The sequence below is a fragment of the Manis pentadactyla genome, chromosome 13 (genome assembly GCF_030020395.1).
Source record: "Manis pentadactyla isolate mManPen7 chromosome 13, mManPen7.hap1, whole genome shotgun sequence".
NCBI classification, from domain to species: Eukaryota; Metazoa; Chordata; class Mammalia; order Pholidota; family Manidae; genus Manis; species Manis pentadactyla.
In genome coordinates, this window is record NC_080031.1 from 14,086,848 (window position 1) to 14,107,601 (window position 20,754).

A 20,754-nucleotide genomic window follows, 5' to 3' on the forward strand; every position below is an offset into this window, starting at 1 on the left:
AATGCTTCCCAAGGAGGCCCAATTAAACTGCAATTACTCAAGATAAGAGAACCAGGTCTGTTTACACAGTGGCGTTGTAAACCACCAGCCCATTACAAGAAAACTTTGATCTGGTGGCAAGGGAGCTGTTTCTAGCCCAGGGCAGTGACAAAGCAAGGTTTCCCAATCAGAATGTCTCCATCTTTACCCAAGTAGACCTATCTTATTCTGGCAACACCCCTGTGTGGACCATAACTGGAATCCTCTCCACTCCTCCTCCCATGTGTCCATCCAATACAATCAAAAAGTCCAGAGAAAAACAGAAAAGAGATGGTGAACATGAGGGAAAGGGGAGTAACGGAGGCCACGTTAGCGGCAGGCGCTGTACAGCACGTTCTCATGTGACCATCACGGCGACTTCACACACTCTGCCTGTTTGACGGATGAGGACACTGAGGCTCAGAGAAGTTAAGTAACTGGTCCAAAGTCACATGGCTAAGGGGTGACAGACCAGAATGTAACCCAGGAAGGTCTTTCTGACTCTGAGGCCCGAGTGTTTTCCATTTAATTGGCTGGGCTGCACACTCCACAGCGGCCTGGCCCAGGACTGAAGGCTCTGTCTAGTGTCTGTTGTGAAAAAGGCAGGAGGAAGGTGGGTCCCCTTTCTGTCTCACCAGAGAGTCACAAAGTGGAAACAGAGTTATGGGTCCAAAAATAATCAATCAATCAAAGATGTAAGGAAGAAAGAAAAATGTACAAAAGAAGATTTGTTCAAACCAGGAAGTGACTGGCAAGATCCAGTCAATCTCAAAAATCTGAGACAGGGAGCTGCGTCTGAGGGCAGTGGTCTGGAGCTCACTTTCACGAGGCATTGAGCCAAGCCCCAAGGCCATGAGGTTCCCCTTTGCAGACACCATACTAGAGATTCACCAGGCCCACTGGAACAGCCCAGGAAGGACAAAGGCTGATGCCTACAACTAGCCAGTGGCTGACACCCTCCCGGCTGCCACCTCCATGCTGACCTCCAGGTTGCCATGTTTCCATCACCTTAGTCAGTGATCACACACCTGAAATAGCCCTGACTTTATAGCACGTTACCCATACAATCATAGCAATTAAGGTTCTAATAAGTGTGACGCCATGTAAACAACCTGGAAATTTTTCACATAGTAAATTCACAAATCAAAAACAAGTCTTCTGTCGAGCAGGTTCTGAAACCCTTGTTTTCATTCAGAAATATAGTCACCGCAATTGGAAGACAACAGAAGAGCATTTGACCTACAGAGTGAAAGAGTGGCAAGCCTTGCATGCAATTACTCCACCTCACACTCCAAGGGATGTTCCCGACGCCCCAAGTCTTATCCTACAAACATTTGGAACAGCCACTGAGCCTCTTGGGCATCGCTGCCTCCCTTGTGGCCTGGTGCTCTGAGAGGCCCTCTCGACCCAGCCTACCCACATCCCAAGGCCCCGGCCTCTGAGAGGAGTGAGTGGGCCGTGGCGCTCCCTTCCTCTCAACAGTTCAAGGTGCTTCCTAAAGCTCGCATGGCCCAGGGGTCAGTAGTCCCCAAGGACCTCTACCACACATCCTCCTTGCTTGCAAGGTAGCCAAGGACTGGGACATGTTTGGTCAAAACTAGGAGGGCTCACCCTTCCCATTCCTACCCTCCCCCAGCTCTGCTGGCTTGGTGGCACGAAGGAGGATGACGCACGGGAGGACGAAGGGACCAGTGCTGAGAGGGACTTCCAGGGCTGGCCAGGGGCTTGCTGCTGTAGCATAACAGGAAAGAGCACTTCCTCCCCTCAGATGACAGAGCGCCTGACACACAGCCCATGTAAGTACCTGGAAACGTGGCCCCCTCCCACACAATGGCCAGACAACTTCCCAAAGCGTTGTTGTTCTCCCTTCCCGCCTGTGACATCACTTCATTCATTACAGTCTCCCGAAGGGCTGATCTCAGAAGAGGGGAAACATGTGTCCTGGTTTGGACAAAGTGACCCTGAGGCAGATAATGTGAATTTTGTATAAATCGCCAGGTGATTACCTGGCAGAGGCATGAATTTTAATCTGTTGCTGTGATTAGTTTAAGCATTCATCTGGTACAGCCAGTGAACAGTTACTACCAATGAATGCTACCCCTAATTTACAAATTAGATTTAACAATCTTCAGGGGCTAGAAAATATCCCTATCTGATTTAGAAGATTGCTACTGGGACAATGAAAGCAGCGTACTACACAGAGCCCCTCAGAACACGAATATATTCTCAGTTTTCTTCTTTTTTAACATTCCCCTTTCTAAAGCAATAATTTATAGACAACAGAGACTTGCTCAGACCAATCTGCACACATAATATCATCCTGCCTTCAAACCTGATCCATGGCTACGCCAGGCCAGGGCTTCTCTGCCTGACACTACTGACATTTGAGGCTGGCTTATTCTTTGTTGTGGGGGACTGTGCTGTGTACCGTGGGCTGTATAGTTTTGTCCCTGGCCTTTACCCTCTAGATGCCAAAAGCACCCCAACCCCCAAACTGACAATCAAAAATATCATCGTATATCCCCTGGGGGGGTAAAGTCATCACTGAACGCCCACAGATCTTACGGTCTTCCTGCCACTCTCCAACTTCCCATACCCAGAACAGAGTTTCTTGGTGGCACAGTCCAACTAAATCAGAGGCCAGGCCTGGGCAGGACTTAGATCACTGGATTAAGCACCATTGGTTGCTCCAGACAGAGAGGCTCCAAGAGAATGGGGACTACTCAAGACCCGGGGGCTTTGACCTTCGTGTCTGGGAACGGTCATAAAGCTGTGCTCACTCCTGCACGCAATCTCAGACTGGGATGGAGAACATGATATTTGTCAGTTTCTCTGCTGCCAATGCCCCAAAGGTTCTATTCTGCAGACAATTTACAGATTTCTCCGACTGTTTATCATAGCCCAGCCTAAAGTGGAAGGTTATCTGTAGGAGCTGGTTTACTGAACTTGAGTTTGTACCAATAAATTTCATTTATTTATTTGTTTTTATTAGATAGTCACATATGTGAAGCAGTGAAAGCACTTTTCAGCTTGCTCTGTAGCCCTGAAACGTTTCCTAGCTAGGTCTAGTGATGGGGACACTGAGGCCCAGAAAGAGGTTAGGAATGAAAATGCTAGAATGACTTAGCAGTTCTTGGATGCAACCTTCTGTTTTTACCCAAGCAATTTTGAAATTTGTTGTGAAAAGGATCCCACATGTTGATAATGCTTTTCAGATATGGCTGTTGGTGGTTTGGGTAAATGGATTCTTTGTTTTGAAACCAGTGGAAACCATTCAAAATGCATTAAAAATACTCACTGTATTCAGTTGGGGATGGGGTCTTTAGTTGAAAACATGCACTTAGACATGGTTTTCGGTCTTTTTAATCTCATGCAATCTCCAGATACCCCATCTAGGATAATTTGGTATTATACCTGCAGCTTGTACACTTATAATAAAATGTATTTCAGTTTCTAAAATAAAGTAAGTACACATTTGCATGGCATTGCTTTTTTTAGAGAAGTTATTAATCTCGTTTAATTTGATTAAAACCTCGGTAAAGAGAATTAACAGCCTGGCTTCTCCTTCTACTTTCCCAAGCCAATGACACATCTTGCCCTGAAATCACAGTATCTTTATTTATTTTAACAAACCTCTACAATATCGTCTTTAAGAAAAATTAGTGTAATTTGTGCTGACCTTAGATGATAACCTCTGCAAGAAGCAGGCAGAAACTTTCCTCGGCAACTTTTCCAGCCCCTTATATGATCTTAAAGTCCAAGTCCCTTGGCAATTTGTATTAAGCAAAACGGAGTGACTCTTGGTCTGGACTTGTGTGTTTATGTGTGTGTTTTTAAATATTATTTCTGATATAAACTGTAATCTGAACTTTTTTCTGATTCTAATTTTTGAAAATAGTGCATGGTGTTTATATGAAAATAGAAACCATTTAAAAAAGAAGACATATGTGTCACAGAACAGCCAGTAAAGAAAGATGTGTTAGTCATCCCATGAACATAGAAGGGCTTTTTATTATTTTTTCAATACTATAGAATATCATTTTCAAGCACATCAGATCTTTCAATATGTAATGAGAGTGAGTCGTATGGTTAATTTAAGGGTATCATTGTGAAAAATTCTGCAGAACATCAGGGAAGGTACTGAAATGACGGTGTCAGAGAAGAGCTCTGTTCAATCAATGTCTATTTAGACCCTGAAATGAACTGATAAGGGTTAAAGGTCAACTTATCTGTCCATTTCCAGAGTAAGTAAAAAAAGTTCAACATTTATGATGGCCACCTTTGTATAAAAACATACAGAATTTAGGATGAATAGTTAATGATATATCTGTTAACATAAAAGTTTCATTAAACATTGAAATTGATCAATGCCATTATTATGGGACCTCTCACACAGTATATAAGAAATTTATCTAAGCATTTCTATAGGTCAGCACATAGGGGAGTCTTCTTCCCTAAGGGCAAAAAACTTCATCTAGTCCTATTTTAAAGTTCCTTTACTTACCCCCCTTATTCTAGGATTCATGAAATGTCCCTATAAATTTACTGCCACATTTCATTTCCAGTTTTCAAATCTGTGATTAGAAAGCTTGTGCTATTTAGCTTCTATGTATGAGGCCAAAAATAAGTTAAATTATGTGAACAATAAGTCTGAAGTTCATCAATATATGAAACATGTTTGCCAAATGAACTGAGCAGTGAAAAATCACCTCGCTTTAGCCCCTAATCGTGTTTGACTCACATTCTCTGAAACACAAACATACTAAAAAGTCTTCCCAGAAAATCCATCAGTCTTGGATTTCTACTTTATAGGCTGATGAAAGAATGGATAATCTCAGAATTTAGGTCCTCCAAAAGGTTCAAAGCTGATTCTAACTTTGGAGTCGGGTCCCTGGCTTCTTTGTCTAGCAGACCTCAGGGTACGCAGGTGAGGAGAGAGGGATGGGCAGGCCAGGGGAGACCAGGGGAAGGACCCCACTTACCACCACTGCAGGACGCACCATTGCGTAGGGGCCAGGCCCACTCACTGAGGAATCCACGAAGTAGCTCATGGTACTTGCAGCACCTGTGGGGAGCAAGCCTTCACTGAGCCACTGCGGGTGCCAATGCATGGGCTAGAAACCCCAGGGCGGCTCCTAAGGAGCCCTCCCATTCACCTCTCTGTCTTACAGAGAAGGAAAGGAAAATTCAGAAAGATAAAGACCCCAAACAGAGCCAATCCCCTGACTGCAAGGTGGCATGGATAATGGATAGCCTCTGCATGCTGCCAACAAAAAGCAATACAAGATTCTACAAAAAAAGACCCTGGGGCAGGGCGTCTGGGCAGGGACAAGCTCTCCCATGAGGTTTTTAGCATAACATCTCCACCGGGGTAATACCCTCCCTCCACCCCAACTAGGCCTGGCACACGGCCAGAACTCAATGCAGAGTTGTGGAATAACTTAATTGATAAAGGAATAAATAGAAAAAGGATTAAAGAGAAGGATAGAAAAGCTCTACCCAAGGGACATGTCAACCTGGACCCCAAGACACAGATCAAGAGAGAGGAGCCCCCAAACAGGGGTTGAACATCATTCACTCAGGGGAAAAGAAGAAGACTATTAAATAATCCTTGTTGAGAGCTATTATCAACAGTGACAGCCTGCATGACGGGAACAATGGAGGAATGTTCTGGCTTGCAGGGATTTTCCAGCTAGCTGTCGGTCACCAGAAAATCGTTTATATATCAAACTTTTCTGTTTATCTAAATGTCTTCTGAAGTGCCTCAGTTCACACACTTTAATAAATTCAATATTACACACTGAAAAATGTCTTTCTTGAATGGTTTAGAAGACTAAATTCCTACGCATATCATTCAGAGGCCAAATTCTTATTGCTAAGTAGTGACATTTTAATTCCAACATAACTGCTTTTCACTTTGTCTGTCCTTTTCTTTTATTCTTGCTAATATTTAAAGTCGCTGACACATTTCAAGATAAATAAGGAGTACTGTATGTCTTATGTTCAGTTTGAAGTTTTAATTCACCATCTTGATACAGCATGACAGCTAAGGGGAAAGTCTACTTTCATATGAAATGTATTTAAATGGCGTAAACAGGCTCAGCAATATAAAATTAGACTAAGGGCTACAATCGCAGAGCAACTAATAAGTGGTTGAGAGAATTAAGTGGAAAACCTTTTGAAGACATAACTGTGTTAACCAGAACTGGGCTTATTGTCTTTAACTACAATTTTACCTTCTTAGGATGTCTTTCCTCCAAAAGCGGAATGCAGCCAAATAATAACAATTCTAAAAAACAAAGTGACTAAGGGTAGCTAGGCTGTGTTCATCAAGATTTCTGTTCTCGTGTTTTTCGGGTAATTGATCTCCAGTGCAGCCAAATGGCCCCAGGAACTTCCCAGTGGTGAAACTGAAAAGTAGAAAAAGATCAAAGAACTCTGGTCAAAGACATGGTAAACATCTGTATCGGTGGTCACCTATTCACTGTGTGTTTCTAAAAAATAGTGAGCAGCTAATAACTAATTTTTAAATTAAAAAATCTTAAAACCGAGTTTAAAGTCCTAATGAATCATCGATCTATACACACCCACCTCAAAGCTTTTGATCTACTCATGGATCAGGCTTAAAAGTTAACAGCATGGATGGCGTCAGACCAACTAAAGACAAACCATGATGACATTCCCTAGGGAAAAGCTGGTCATCCGCCCCAGGGCCCTGCAGGCCCACCTAGACCTTTGGGAAACATCCAGGTATAGGAATGCTGCTTTATGCAAGCCACACAGTTCTTTGATTTGCTGCGGAAGAGTCCCGTGGATCTCCTGAGTCATCACAGAACTTGGTCATTTATTCAATAAAAACACTGACGGCTTCCTTTATTAGGAACTTGTTTATTCACTCAGTACATCATGACTTTGTGTATGCTATGTGCCAGGCACTGTTCTGGGCCCCGGAGACACACGGGTGAACAAAAATCCCTGACTTCATGGGCTTTGCATTCTAACAGACTCAGGAGACAGCTGAGAAAGACTGAGTTATCTTCAGGCAATGGGAAAGACAAACCTACATATAACTATGTATCATGTGATGAGTAGTTTACCGATAAGATGGAAAGAAATGATAAGCAGTCAGCGATGCAGGTCTGGGGCAATAGGAAATCACAGAAGGTTGCACAATGTGAAGTGTGACCATATGGCCCTGTAAATCACCCCTCGACTCCCACAAGCAGCAAAAGACCTTTAGCCTTCCGAATTCCTGTTCTACATATATATCTGTAAGAGAAAGGATTTGGGAATTGGCAGCCTTGTCCTGGAGCCAGCTCAAAGGCACCGAGAGCTTCAGTCTGCCAGCCAGACCACACTCCTCCTCACGGCAACACTCCACACAGCTTGGGAAAAGGTCCAGTGGAAATATGTTTTCTCTTTGCAATTGACGGGGTGAGGGAGGAAACCTGTGGCCCCACATATGGAGATTCTGTACCGAGCTGTGTTCTCGAAGCTACATTCTATGTGAATGACACTTCCCTGGGGGAAAAGCCCTTCGCCCGGGTAGGAAGCTGAAAAGAAGGAGTTGCCGAGGCTCTCATCTCAGGAAATAACTCTGGGACAGAAATGGATTACTGCTTTATTATTTTTTGGAGAAAGAAAAAAAAGAACCCACCCTTTTCCCACTTGTAGATTGTGACACAGAACAGCTGCTGTAGATGCAAACCCTTTCAGAAAATGCAAAAGAAGTGTTTGGATGATCTTCTTATTTTTATTTTATTTTTTTCTTGACATGTTGGCCAAAGAGAATTCCCTCCCACACAAGAGCTATTTGAACGTCAGTCTGACCAACTTTTTTTTGTCTTGGCATTATACATGTTTATTACCTAAATGCAAAACAACTGTGTGATTTAAGATTTACTCCCCAGCCTAGCAGCATCCATGGGCTTGACAGAATACAGAAATGATCTGAACCCTTGGTGACAGAGCTGTGAAGAGCTAGGTCCATTTTTCATGAATGGGACCGGCGATGCGCAAGCAGCAGAATAAATGTGTCTGATGTGATTGTATCCTCAGGAGGCTGCCAGCTCCCGGTCATGGTCTGTCTGAGCCTCTGCCATCTGGGTTGCCGCCTCGCCAGCCCCACCCATCCCCATGCACCAGTGCAATGTCCACTCCCGTGACGCGACCTGTCATTCCCTTACGCACGTGGTGCTGTCTCACTTCGCTGCCCTTCTCCTGTGATCGTCTTGAGAGAAATGCCCGGCTACCCTCCTGCTCCTCAGCTGGTGAACCCCCTCACCTCAAGCTTTTAGACTCATCTCAGAAGTTTTCACCACCAGGACTCCTTCTAAAACCACCCTTCACCCCATTCAGGGCCAGCTGCCCCGTCTCTCTGCTCCCCACCTGTGTTTCTACCACTGTGCATAACGTATTTTTTTATAAACATCTGTTTCTATTTGCCTCTCCCACTGAACTCTGAGCTATTTGTAGTAGGCACTTCATCTTTTTCATCTTTGTTCTCCAGAATTTAGAAAGACTATGGGGCATAGTAGAATTCTTTTCTTTTTTTAATTAGTGAATGAATGAATGAATTGGTCTCCTGAGACTGAACATGTTAAGAGGTGGATCAGAAGTAACTACACATGATTCAAATCAGAGAATCTGATAGGTTGTGGATCTGCATACAAATCCACTTGAAATAATAGGTTTGCTTTGTGTTCCATTTCAAAATAAGAAGTTTTCCTTGGTTCACGAGCTATTCAATGCTACCTTGTCAAAGAAGCCTTTTCCCCCACCCCATACAAACAGCAGCACCCTACACCCTCTGACTGCTGGTTTACTGTCTCCCCCACTCCCACCCATTCATTAGAAGGGAAGCCTTTCCAGCAAAGATTCAGTCTGTTTCTTCTCTGTATCTGGAGATCAGTGTGGGTAGTCAGATGGCCCCCAAATCACTGTTGGATGAACGAGTGTAAGTTAGAAAACTTGTACACACCCTTGAACTCACTTAATGCCCCTTTTTTCTATCATCAGTAAGGAGAAAAACTCAGGTAATGCTGTTCACAGTCTCTAGGTCTTTCGCCACTTTTCCTGTGCTTCTCTGTCCTCACCATCCTGGATTTTCAAAATAAAAATGGGCCATCTGTGCAGAGAACAAAAAAGGTGACAACCTGGTTTCTGCAGGGGGGGGTCTCACAACCAGTAAAGCACTTTAAAGGACTAGTGTTCTGTGGGGCCCTGCAGAGAGCTCTAGTCTTCATAATGCATGTGCCCACTTCTGGAGCTTTCCCCCCCACCTCCATCAGCTTAGTAATAGGACCAGGATCTGCAGGCTGATGCTTCCTTCCACCCAGGCCTCTCCAGGGGCAGGTTGAGAGATGTCCAGAATGAAGACAGCATGGGGAGGGAGGGAGGTGTTTCAGGCCAAGGCCACCAAAGAGTAGGGAATGCCAGACAGACAAGGCCTTAATGGATGCTAAATCCAGTTCACATCAACTCTGTCTCTGCTTGGCTGCATTTCCGGATGATAAGTGTAACGTCAGTTAAGGATTTTTCATTTGGGTTACAGGCTCTTCAAGAAAGACTATGTCTAGGTAAATAACCCAATAGACTACACTTAAATTTTTTTTTCTTTTCAAAATCATTGCTTTTGCCAAAATCCATATTTATTGAAAAAAATTCAGTGAAAATGCAAAAAAAGTCTAAAATGAATGCCAAAATCACCTGAAATCTCACCAATCACTAGAGATAATTGTACTAATACTTGGTTAACATTCTCCTGGGTATTTAGTGTATCTATACCAATATAAATATAACATATACCCCTGACCATAATTTCACCCTTACAATATTATTCTCTATACACTGTTTTGTAATCTGCTTTTTTCATCAGCATTTGTTTGACATAATGCTATGGACATGTTCTATGTCAATAAATATAGATCTATACCCAAGGTTTACAGCTGCCAAGTATTCTGTTGTATTTATGCTTTATTCTTTTTTCAATGAGCCTCTTATTATTAGATAATTAACTTGTCTCCAATTTCTTGTCATTATAGAAGTTCTAAAATAATTTCTATTCTCATTAAATGCCTAAAAGTGGTCTTGTTGGGACAAAGAATGTGTACATTCTCTATATGAATACATATTGACAAACTGTCTTCCATACCAGAGAAGTCAGAATTATACCGTGGCCAACAAAGGCATTGTGTTTTATATCTGACCTTACCCCCCAAGTCTCTGTGTTGGTTTCATTGGTCAGGAATTATAGCTACAATACATCCTAAGTGTGAAGATTGCACATGGGGAATTCAGCAGTGCAGTAGAGCTCTGACCAAAAAAATGTACACAATGTAGTTTTTTCCAATGTCTTTCCTCTTTGAAAGGTATGCAAAATTTAAATAGATTTGCAAGGAGTGTTTCTCCTAATATCAACAATTTAGGATTCTTATTGATTTCTACTAAAAGGGTAGATGCCCTTCTGGAATGCAGAAGAAAAATAATTTGGCTTCCAAAAGGACTAGTCATTAAAGGAAATGTGATCCCAGTGACAGCACCTTTGCAAATCTGAAGATACTACTGTTGTCCATGTTGTCCGGGCAACATCTTTAATCTCCAATGAATAGAGTTTGAGTTTCTTCTTTCTGAATGCCATATAAATCTGTTTTTAAACATTGAGACTGTTCACTATCTCTTTCAGGAAGCTTTCCCTGAACCTCCTAAGCAGTTAGATTGGCATCCTTGATCCTCCTCCATGGGACTCACTCTAACAATGTACCTACTTTGGTATCTGCTATTTGGTTCATAGTATTTCCTGCAATATATGTACACTTCTGCTCCTGAATCTCGAGTTGCTTAAGAGTGGGGACTATGCTTATTTAATAGCATATAGCAGGCATGGAACACATTTGTTAACTAAATGGAAGAGCCTGTACATGAAATGGAGTTGGTATGGACAAGAGCTATGTCTCAGGGCCTGGGTATATCTAAGAGTGAAAACCTCTCTAGGACCAAAAAAGAGCCATCGCCTGTGATGATATGTGTCCATATGAAAACCTATGCTAGGTTTCTTTAATGTTAACTGCAGGCAGGATCATATTTTTCTCTAAACTAAGGGCTGTACCAGACTGATGAGTTTATCTGTCCTCTTCCATCATTTTCTTTCTAGTTCTCATGACTAGTCCATTGGTGTTTCTCAAATCATCACACTAGAACTCTCCCCTGAGCTGGCAGTGTTTCAAGAGCCATCAAGACCAGTCCCCCAAGAACTCAAATTTAAGTGTATTTAGGTAACCGGCCATTCCTCACTCTCCCGAGGAAACTTTGTGGTAAGACTAAGTAGAAAAGAAAAATGATTAGAAAATGTGAAGATGGTTTCAGTGTCTCACTCTTAAATCTGGAAGAATCTCGTGTTCTTGACTAAGTATTCCAGCATTACGATAAACTTTCCTCCTTTATTTTAACTGGGAAGCCCTGACCCATAAAGACAGTGTTCTGATTTATGTGCTACTGGCTTCTGTGTCTTAAACTAAATCCACCAGCTCTTTCACCAGTTCACAAAGCAGCCACTCACAGTAAACATTCAGCCTTGTTTCTTCTCAACTTTACCAATAGTTCATCCAACAAGCCTTACTTGAATTGAGGCCTGAAATGACTCATATCCATCTCCTATTACTTTAAAAAAAGCCCCATCTCCTAATTAAGCATAACACTTTCAAGTTCTGTATGAACTGACATAGCTCAACTAGTCGTTCTTGGAATCCTAAAAATGGAGTCATGTTATTATAATAAGAGTACGTTGTGTTGCCCTTTCTCAACGAGTAACTCATAAATATGTCCTGAAAAACAGAGAGAATATGAAATGGTTTTAGTCTGCTGTATCACTGCAATTAGGAAATAAGGAGAGCCTTGTAGATTATTTTATGTTTCCTCCTTCTGGAAACATATTCTTCCCAGTCCCACTGCTGGAATGGCACTGTGAATAATGGGCAGAATGGTGTTGTCTCTCAGAAACATCAAGGGAATACATCAAAACCTGCCTGCACTTATATGTCCAAGAATTTTATGAGCACAATGCCAATCCTAACCTCAGAGAACACTCTAGTCAATCATCATGGAAACATTGTCTAGAACACTAATGGTAACATTCAAGAAACTTTTACAATGAAAGTGGTCACAGCCTTGCCTTCAAATGCTATTCCTCAAATCCTATTAATTAACCATGAAACTCAGTAAATGATGACTACTGGCCTTCAGACACATGTCGGTAACATGTGCATAGTAGGTGCTCCATGAATAACCAAATAAATAAATTAGGATTGTATTTTACTAAAAAACTTGGAAAAAAACGGTTAGTGGGGGAATGATGTTAAATACTCTTTGTTTCACAGGACAGATGGAGCAGAGGTCACGGTATATGAAATTCCTGGCCAAGTCAAACCCAAAGAAAGGTTTTAAGACTTAAATGTCAACTTTAACCCAATTGTTGATGCCAAAGAAATCCCTGAAGAACCTAGAATTTTACATAATTACTTTTCAAGTCGCAGCATGTGGAGCAAGTCAGAAACTATCTAGAATTTAGATATGGTTCTGGTTCTTAAGAAGCTCTCAACAAAACCAAGAGACACCATAAAAAGAGACAGATATTAAGAGAAGAACAAATGGGGACAGTATAGTTTTAACGATGCCAGTTTAAAATTGAACTAAAGGACACCAGCTGCCTTAGATCTCTCAGATCCAGCAAGCAACTTCTTGAACTATGTCTGATTGTGATTTTCATGGCAGAGTTCCGTTTGTTTTATTGCCCAAATTGTAAGGTTCAAATTTCTCAGTATAATACTAAACAGCTTGCTGGCATTTTTATATAGAGGGATTTGGCAAATTCAAAGAATTTTGGATTTGGACAAACTTCATCACCTCTATCATTTTTTTTATTTGGATAAACTGAGCTCAGAGAGGTTAATTATGTGTTTCGCAGAGTGGTAAAGAGCTCTCGAGTTACAGACAATGCATTAACCTGGGGCTCCACACTGAGAATATGGCCATGGGCAAATTCCTTAACCTCACAGTCTTCATTTTCTCAACTATAAAATGGAGATAATAATGCCAACTCCTTCAGGATTATTGAAGGGGGTTTTGTAAAAAGTTCTTAGAGTGCTTTACACGTGATAAAATAGTCAATAAGTAATGATTATTATCACTGCCGTTTTATCACAATGACTGGCATTAGTAAACATGTATTAATTAACAGTAGTAGTAGATTTTATTAATTATTATTTTTACGGCCCCAGGTGGCAGAGGTTATTTATTCAGGTATCAGAGCTAGAATCCAGATGGCCTAACTCCCTTACCTCTTTTTCTAAAGGACTTGCATTTAAATACTCAGAAAAGGATTCCCTTTCATAATCATAGGCTGAGTAACATTAGTCAAGAATTTCACAGAATAGAGCCACAATTTCTGTTGAATGGCACTCTGTTTGTACCATTGTTATGCATAAAACCAAGAAGTAAGCATTTTTCTTACAGTGGGGAACAAACTCATTGAAAGATTGCATAGCTCAAATGGGGAAATATGCTAGCTTCCTGAGTTAAACCAATGTCTTTTGATATAAATGTCAGTCCTCTGTGGAGTAACACTTAAGCAGTTAGATGTAGATAGAAGGAAATAGTCAGCCACTACGGAAACTTGCGCGAGGGTTTCTGTTTGCTCCGTTTAAAAATTTGTTTGTTTCTGGTTTTTCTGCAGAGCCGTGCTTCCCAAGCTGATTTGCATAGGAATCACCTGGAAATCACTTCGCACTGCAGGGCTGAGTCAGCAAGTCTGAGGTCAGGCCTGACCTTCTGCATTTCTAACAAGATCCCACAGGCTGCTGCCGCTTCTGGTCAGCGGGTCTCACTATGAGTAGGTAGGCAGTGCCTGGACCACCTTGGTTAAGTTCATGAGTAATTATAACAAAGCAGGTGTTCAGGAGGCAGAGCCCACTGGGGAACAGGCAAGAACACATCTGGGCCACAGGCTGGTCAGAAGTTCGATTTTTAACTTGGCTGAAAACTAGCCCGCTCAGGCAGAATGTGCTGCTCAGGGCCTGCGCATGCCTCTCGAGCCACGCACCAGGTGAGGGCCATATCTGACAGGGCTCCTTGCCTTCACTGAGAAGCCGGTGTCTTAGTTATTTACTTCTAAGCTCAAGGAACTGTCACTGCTGCTCAAACCCTACTGAGAGGAATCCTTTTGGATGCAGGGCCACTGGAGACGCCAAAAGATGATTAAGGAGAGTAATTTGCATGATTGTTTTTCACAATTTTAAAGGACTTACATCTTTTGGAAACTCTTTGTATTATGTCTTGCAACTTTTTATGCATCAAAATTACTTCAGGATGAAAAGTTAAAGAACTTTAAAAACGAAAGGCCGCAGTACTGAGGTTTTCTACTCTTCCATTTCTCTTGAACGTGAAAATAAAAAGTACGCTTTACTTCCCCTGCTGAGAATATTTTCCTGACTACTTCATTGTACGATTGCTACCTTTCATTCTTGTAAATATCACCCCAACAGTCCCCTCTAAGTCCCTGAGACGGCACGGCGCCAGGACTTGGCCAGCCGGAGGAAGCTCATCTACCCTCTTCTTTGAGAAAAACTTGATCAGAAACATCCTTTCCTCACAGCTCTGCTGCCATTTTTTCCATCTGAACTCCCCAGTCAGTTAGAGACTGTGTCACATTGCTTGACAATTATATTATCTTTTATTTTTAATCTCTTTTCAGGAAGATCTTGCCTCCCAAAATAAGTTAGGTTAATTTAAAAACGGAACTTACATTATTGGTCCTTCTGTATCCATCGCAGCACCCAACACAAGGCTGGGCACAGCGGAGAAATTCTACTGATGGATATTTGTCACAATTGGGAATGCAGGAGAGATTCACTGACCCAGTCAAGCAGACCTTGTAGCGTTTCTTCAGAGGCAGTCAGTATCTTTTGAACAACGAATAATTAATCCATAGGTTTGCCTTTGGGAAAAAGGCCTAATGTGCAATATTCTCCCAGGAAGAAGCAAATCACCAGTCTGAGCAGAAAACCCAGACTAACCTTGTTTAAGTGTCTTAAGTTTCCTGTGAACTACAACTCCAACTACACTCTCTGGACTCACATTTCCTTGGTTCTGACCAAGTCCCACCACTCGACTGGTTATATTGTCAAACCTCAGCATCTTCATCTGTTAAATGGGAATAGCAAGAGGGTCTACCTCAAAGACTTCTTTGTATGTTAAATGAACTAGTCTGTGCAAAGCAACTAAGCAAGGGCCCTGGGACATACTAACTGCTCAGTAAACCCTGGGGATTCATATTCTTCCTCCAGGGAAGTGGATTATACCCCAGAGATTCATCAAGATTAAAAGGTCGAGTTCCCTAAAGCTGCAATTTCAGCAGAGCATGGAAAAAGGAGATGAAGAGCCAAAAAATCTGCTGCTGTCATATTTAAATTTGCCCAGAATTGGAGAAACTCACAAGATTTGCCTCAAATGCCAATAAATTGCTGCATGCCACCTCATGTTGTTCAAATACTAAATGCTTTTTAATTTAAGGAAGGAAGAGAGACTAGGGTAAGAGGGAGGGAAGAAAAGGAGGGACAAGGCCCCAGCCTCTGAGATGTAACCCTCCCTGCTATCTGATGCAGAACTGGGACTTTTGAATAATTAATTAGAAAAAGACAGTTGCTGCGGAAAACAATAAACAAGATTATGAGGTGTGGCAGAACTTGAATCCGCCATCAGAGATGAGGCAAGGACACTGAGGTTGTGTGTGTGATCAGAGAGAAATGTCAGGGCCAATTATTTGTTTCCAATTGTAGCATTTGTTTAACTTCTGCTTCACCCTGTCCTGGGGCCCTGCACCTACACACACCAGATTTGTTACAATATTACTTCAGACTGTCCGTCATCCTTCTGGACACTTTTATGCTTCCATTCTCTCATCGCTGTGAAATAGGTGGGGTGCAAATCATTATGCACATTTTAGAGATGAAGCAAATCAGACCCAGTTATATTAAAGATTTTGTTCTCAGCCACAAAGTCAATCTGTAACAGTACCCAAGTCGCCAGTTCCCTGACTCCAGATCTAGCACCAGTTCCTGTTGTGACCCTACTTGCCTTTGAGCTCCATTAAAGTCTGAGGTAGCCCATTGGCCAGCCAGGTCCATGTTCTCAGGCAGTTCTCCAAGGTCACAGACTACCAGATGTTGAAGGATTACACTCTTTTTCCCACCCTCCCCCAGGTGGCCCTCCTGTTCCCTCTACCAACTAGCACCTTGGGGCAAGGAGCCTGTAAAGCAAAGATGCCCCCTCTGTAATCAGCCCCTTGACTTCCCAAATCCTCAGCAGCGGAACCCGGATGGAGGAGGCTGCGTGGCTGTCTTTGCTGTTTGTTTTTTTACTACTGAGTTGGCAAGGATAGGAGTTGTTGATTTACAATTAGAAGCAGCATGCTTCTTCAAATATTAATATTAATAACTACAATGCTGAACACATGAAAAGGTCTTTTCATCTTCAAAGCACTTTGCAGACATGAACTCATTAGCTCTTCCTCCGTCCTTTCAGGATCTACAGGTACCTAAAGTGTCTCAGCAGTAGCAGCAGCCACCAGGCACCCCTCTGTGCAGAGCCCACGCAAGCAAACGCAAAGGGCTTTCTCTTCAGAGAAAAAGGAGGCGCTGCGATCCAGAACCACAGCTGATAAAAGAATTCAAGTGTCAGTCATCCCCAAATCCAAAGGGAGCTGCCAGTGATCATTCTAGAATCTGCACTTTCTGTTGCTTAACAAATTACCTCTTCTCAGTTGCCCAGTAGTGGGATGAAGTAGGGGGAAAAAGTGGCCTTGAGATTTAAAAAAATGAATTAAAAAAAACCCCAAAAGGTAATAAGGAAAACCTACAATTGAATACCTTGATCTCGATAACCTAGCATCTTTTTAAAGAGTCTGCCCTTGTAAAAAGGAAGTAAGTAACAGAGACGTTTTAACAGCAGATGAGAAGCCACAAATACAGTGGGATTGCCGGATAAAATCAGCAGGTTGGGGGAAATGGGCATCCACAACCCCTGCTTTTCCATAGCGAGGCCGCTGAAGTCCAGTTCTGCAGTGGTGAAAGGAAAAAATGCCCCCCTGACTTTGAATTAACCCCCTGCCTCCACTAAAGTCTGCAGCACAAGGTTTAGCTTGGAGAACTGGGAGTCACGGCAGGGAAAACCACACCGAAAAGGCTATTTGGGCTTGCAAGAATTCAAACCTAAAGCAATTTCCTCTTCATAAAAGCAGTTCATTAAATTGTTAGGCAGAAGGAAAAAAAAAAGATGTAAAGCAGTAGGCTCACTAGAAATGAAAGAGAAAAAGTGAGAAATCTTTCTGCTTAACCACAGCTTTTATTTCTTTGGAACTGCTCCAGGATGCAAAGAAAATTCAGAGTTTCTGACAATCTACAAGTATCTAAAACATGTATGTTTTTGTTTTTATAGAGCAGGGGAAAGACTGAAACATCGTCTTAATCTCAGGCTACACTAACAAGGTTAGAAAGTGTCTTATAGAATTATTAAACAATTAAATGGAAAACACAGAAAAATGTGAAGAGAGAAAACTCGCTTGTGCCCCCCAAATTCCCTATCAACTTACTGTTTAATTGCACAGAGAGAAACAAAAGAAAAAGAAAAAAGGAAATTGAAAATAGACGGCATAAAGGTTTTGACAGAAAATCACACCTCACTTACTACTTTGCCGGGAGACGGGTGAAGAGTAGAGCCTGAATGGGGTCCGCTCAATGTCTGTGGTCTCCTTCCAACTACCTGAGGGAATCCACTGCTCGGTGGCTAGAGAGGATGCAAAGACCATAATGTTTCTAATAGAGCTGCCTCCTTAAATTGGGGGGTGTGGTCAAGCCAGGGAAAGCTGGAAAAAGGCAGTGTTCCGCCAGCCCCTGACACCACGGGGGCAGGCGTGTCGGTCTAGATGCAAAAGCAAATGTCGTTACTGGCTGCGGTAACACCAAATCATACCTAATTTTCTATCCTTCAAATTATCCTTCAATTAAATGTAACTCAGCCGTGAGGAGTGATGGGGAGATGAGCCAAAGGTAACCAGCCCAGTGGGAGAACACTGTATCTCATCCCTTGCTGATGCGTCAGATTTACTCTCTGCTGAATATGTGAATATTCATGGTTCGCCTTTCTTGACTTTCTCAATGGGTCCCCATTGAACCTAGGCCAGGGGTGGGGACAGGGAGAGGACAGCTGTAGAATCAGGTGTGAAAAGGCTGGCAGAAAGGAGGCTGTCTAACCGCCCAGTCACCTGCTCAAGCTTCTTGTTTATCTCTATTAACCTGATGTGAAATGTGGCATTTCATAAGGAAAAGGAAATAGTTATAAAACAGAAAGTGAGGATTTCTGAAAAGTTGAAACACCCTCTTCATAGAAGTCTGGTTTTAGGAGATCTCTAAAATAGATCTCTAAAAAAGATTTAGGATCTCTGATACATAGTCCATGAGGCAGGAATAAAAGGGCAGAAATATTCACATATGCCTCATTGAGAGAAAATGTAACATGAAAATCTTGAATCTGTTCTAGATGAAAATATACAGCATCTTATATTCACATATTTAGAACCACGGTCATAATGTTACAGTGTAATATTGTTTATTTGAATGGGGTGATTTCATTACAATTTTTTTTTTAAGTCAGTATTTGGCTGCTTAATTTAAGACTTTTATCGTAAAAGGTTCCATTTTCTTTGAGAAATGGGTGGGGCTTAATATTTACTATGGATGGCTTTGATTTCTTCCTAATGAAGACACAAATGCTCAACTCTGAAAGTCTGTGAAAACCTAATATATGTCACCCAGAGCAACGTCATCATTATCTTTCATTGTATAAAGCTAGCAATGCAGTTCAGAGGGTGGTGTGATTACAGTAAGGTTTTACTACTCATCTTTTACCTCTGTACATTAACATGGCTTAGAAGAAAAGAAGAGATAGTGCTATTGGTTTGGTTGTCTTTAATAAATGTCTGTGCCAGGCAGTATAACAAGTTCATACTATAGCAGCAAGAGAGACACATAAATCAACTATATCAATCAATGGCAATCCAGGCTATGAGACAAGTCTATGAAGAGAACTACAGAAGCTTCAGCTGATCCCCTGTAGCCAATTCCTGCATGCTGCCCCACTTAAAAAGCCCATGGTCAATTAAACCAATCACAACTAATTATAATTATATTCACTATGTTTGCAAGAGAGTTAAAAGAAAAACATCTTAGGGAAGACTTGGATTCTTGCCCTGCAAGTGTATTATTGAGGCTATCCAGGGTCTGGAGTTGTCTGCATGGAGTTCATATAGACAACAACCCTTTAGGCCTTCAGCTCCATCCTTTGCCACAGCCTGTCTTGGTGTGGATGTGCATAGGCTAGAAATCTTAACCATGCACAGTAAGCCCCACTGCTGTAACTTGCTTGGAGAATGCCCAAGACAGCAGTAAGTTTTGTTTTAAACAGTACCTTGAATATAGCTTTGGGTCGGTGTTCAACATGCAAAAGGATGAAATTAGACCATTACCTTACACCATATACAAAACCTAACGCAAAATGGATCAAAGACCTGAACATAAGAGTTAAAATTAGAAAATTCTTAAAAGAAAGCATAAGGGAAACTTTATGACATTGAGTTTGGCAATGATTTATTGGCACTGACACCAAAAGCACAGGCAACAAAAGAAAAAATAGATAAGCTGGACTTCATCAAAATTAAAAACTTTTGTACATCAAAGGACACAGAATGGGAGAAAATGTTTTCAAATCCTTGGTAAGGCATTAAACTCAGAATATACAAGTAGCTCTTACAACTCAATAACAGTGACAACAACAAAAACAAAAAACACCTACATTAAAACCCAGGCAAGGTCTGTTGAGCAGACACTTCTCCAAAGATATACAAATGGCCATTAAGCACCTGAAGAGATGGTCAGCATCACAATCATTAGGGAAATGCTCATCAAAACCACAATGAGATGCCACTTCACACCTATAAGGATGATTATTACCAAACAACACAACAACAAAACAGCCAGAAAATAGGAGTTGGTGATGGCTGTGGTGAAATTGGAACCCTCCCTCACTGATGGTGAGAATGTGAAATGTCGTGGCCACTAAGGAAACATAGAATTAAACATAGAATTTACTACAGGATCCAGAATTCCACTTCGAGGTATCCACCCAAAAGAACTGAAAGCAGGGACTCAAACAGATATCTGCACAGCAGTGTTCATAGCACAATAGTCACAATAGCCAAAATGTAGAAACAACCCAAATATCCATGGATAGATGAATAAACAAAATGTGGTATATAAATAATGGAATATTATTCAGCTTTAAAAAGGAATGAAATTCTGATGCATGCTGTGGTGTGGATGAACCTTGAGCACAGCATACTAAATGAAATAAGCCAGAAAAGGATGAATATCATATGATTCCATGTATACAAGTTACCTAAAATAGTCAAATTCATAGAGATGGAAAATAAAATAGAAGTTACTGGGGACTGAAGGGAGGGGGGAATGCGGGGAGGGGTAGTGTTCGGTGGGGACAGAGGTTTAGTTCACAATGATGAAAAAGTTCTAAAGATGGACAGTGGTGATGGTTACTTATGCCGCTGAACTATACACTTAACATGGTTTAGATGGTAAGTTTTATGTTACATGTATTTTACTAAAGGAAACAAAA

At 41.7% G+C, this 20,754-nt stretch overlaps 1 protein-coding gene across 3 annotated transcripts in view; it reads right to left on the reverse strand.

Annotated features, from left to right (window-relative positions):
* The window catches only part of ETS1 (ETS proto-oncogene 1, transcription factor), a 125,091-nt gene extending 107,225 nt beyond the window's left edge, over positions 1–17,866 (reverse strand). Inside the window, exons 1-3 of one of the 3 annotated variants that reach the window (XM_057491036.1) lie at positions 17,755–17,866; positions 6,255–6,428; positions 5,001–5,083 (exon numbers count right to left, since the gene is read on the reverse strand). In XM_057491036.1, the coding sequence (XP_057347019.1) occupies positions 5,001–5,069 (69 nt within the window). In that variant the 5' untranslated portion in view covers positions 5,070–5,083; positions 6,255–6,428; positions 17,755–17,866. Of the gene's footprint in view, positions 1–5,000; positions 5,084–6,254; positions 6,429–17,754 lie in introns of those variants that run through there. The other 2 variants (XM_057491038.1, XM_057491039.1) reach the window with 2 other exon arrangements.
* Between the last annotated feature and the right edge of the window lie 2,888 nt (positions 17,867–20,754).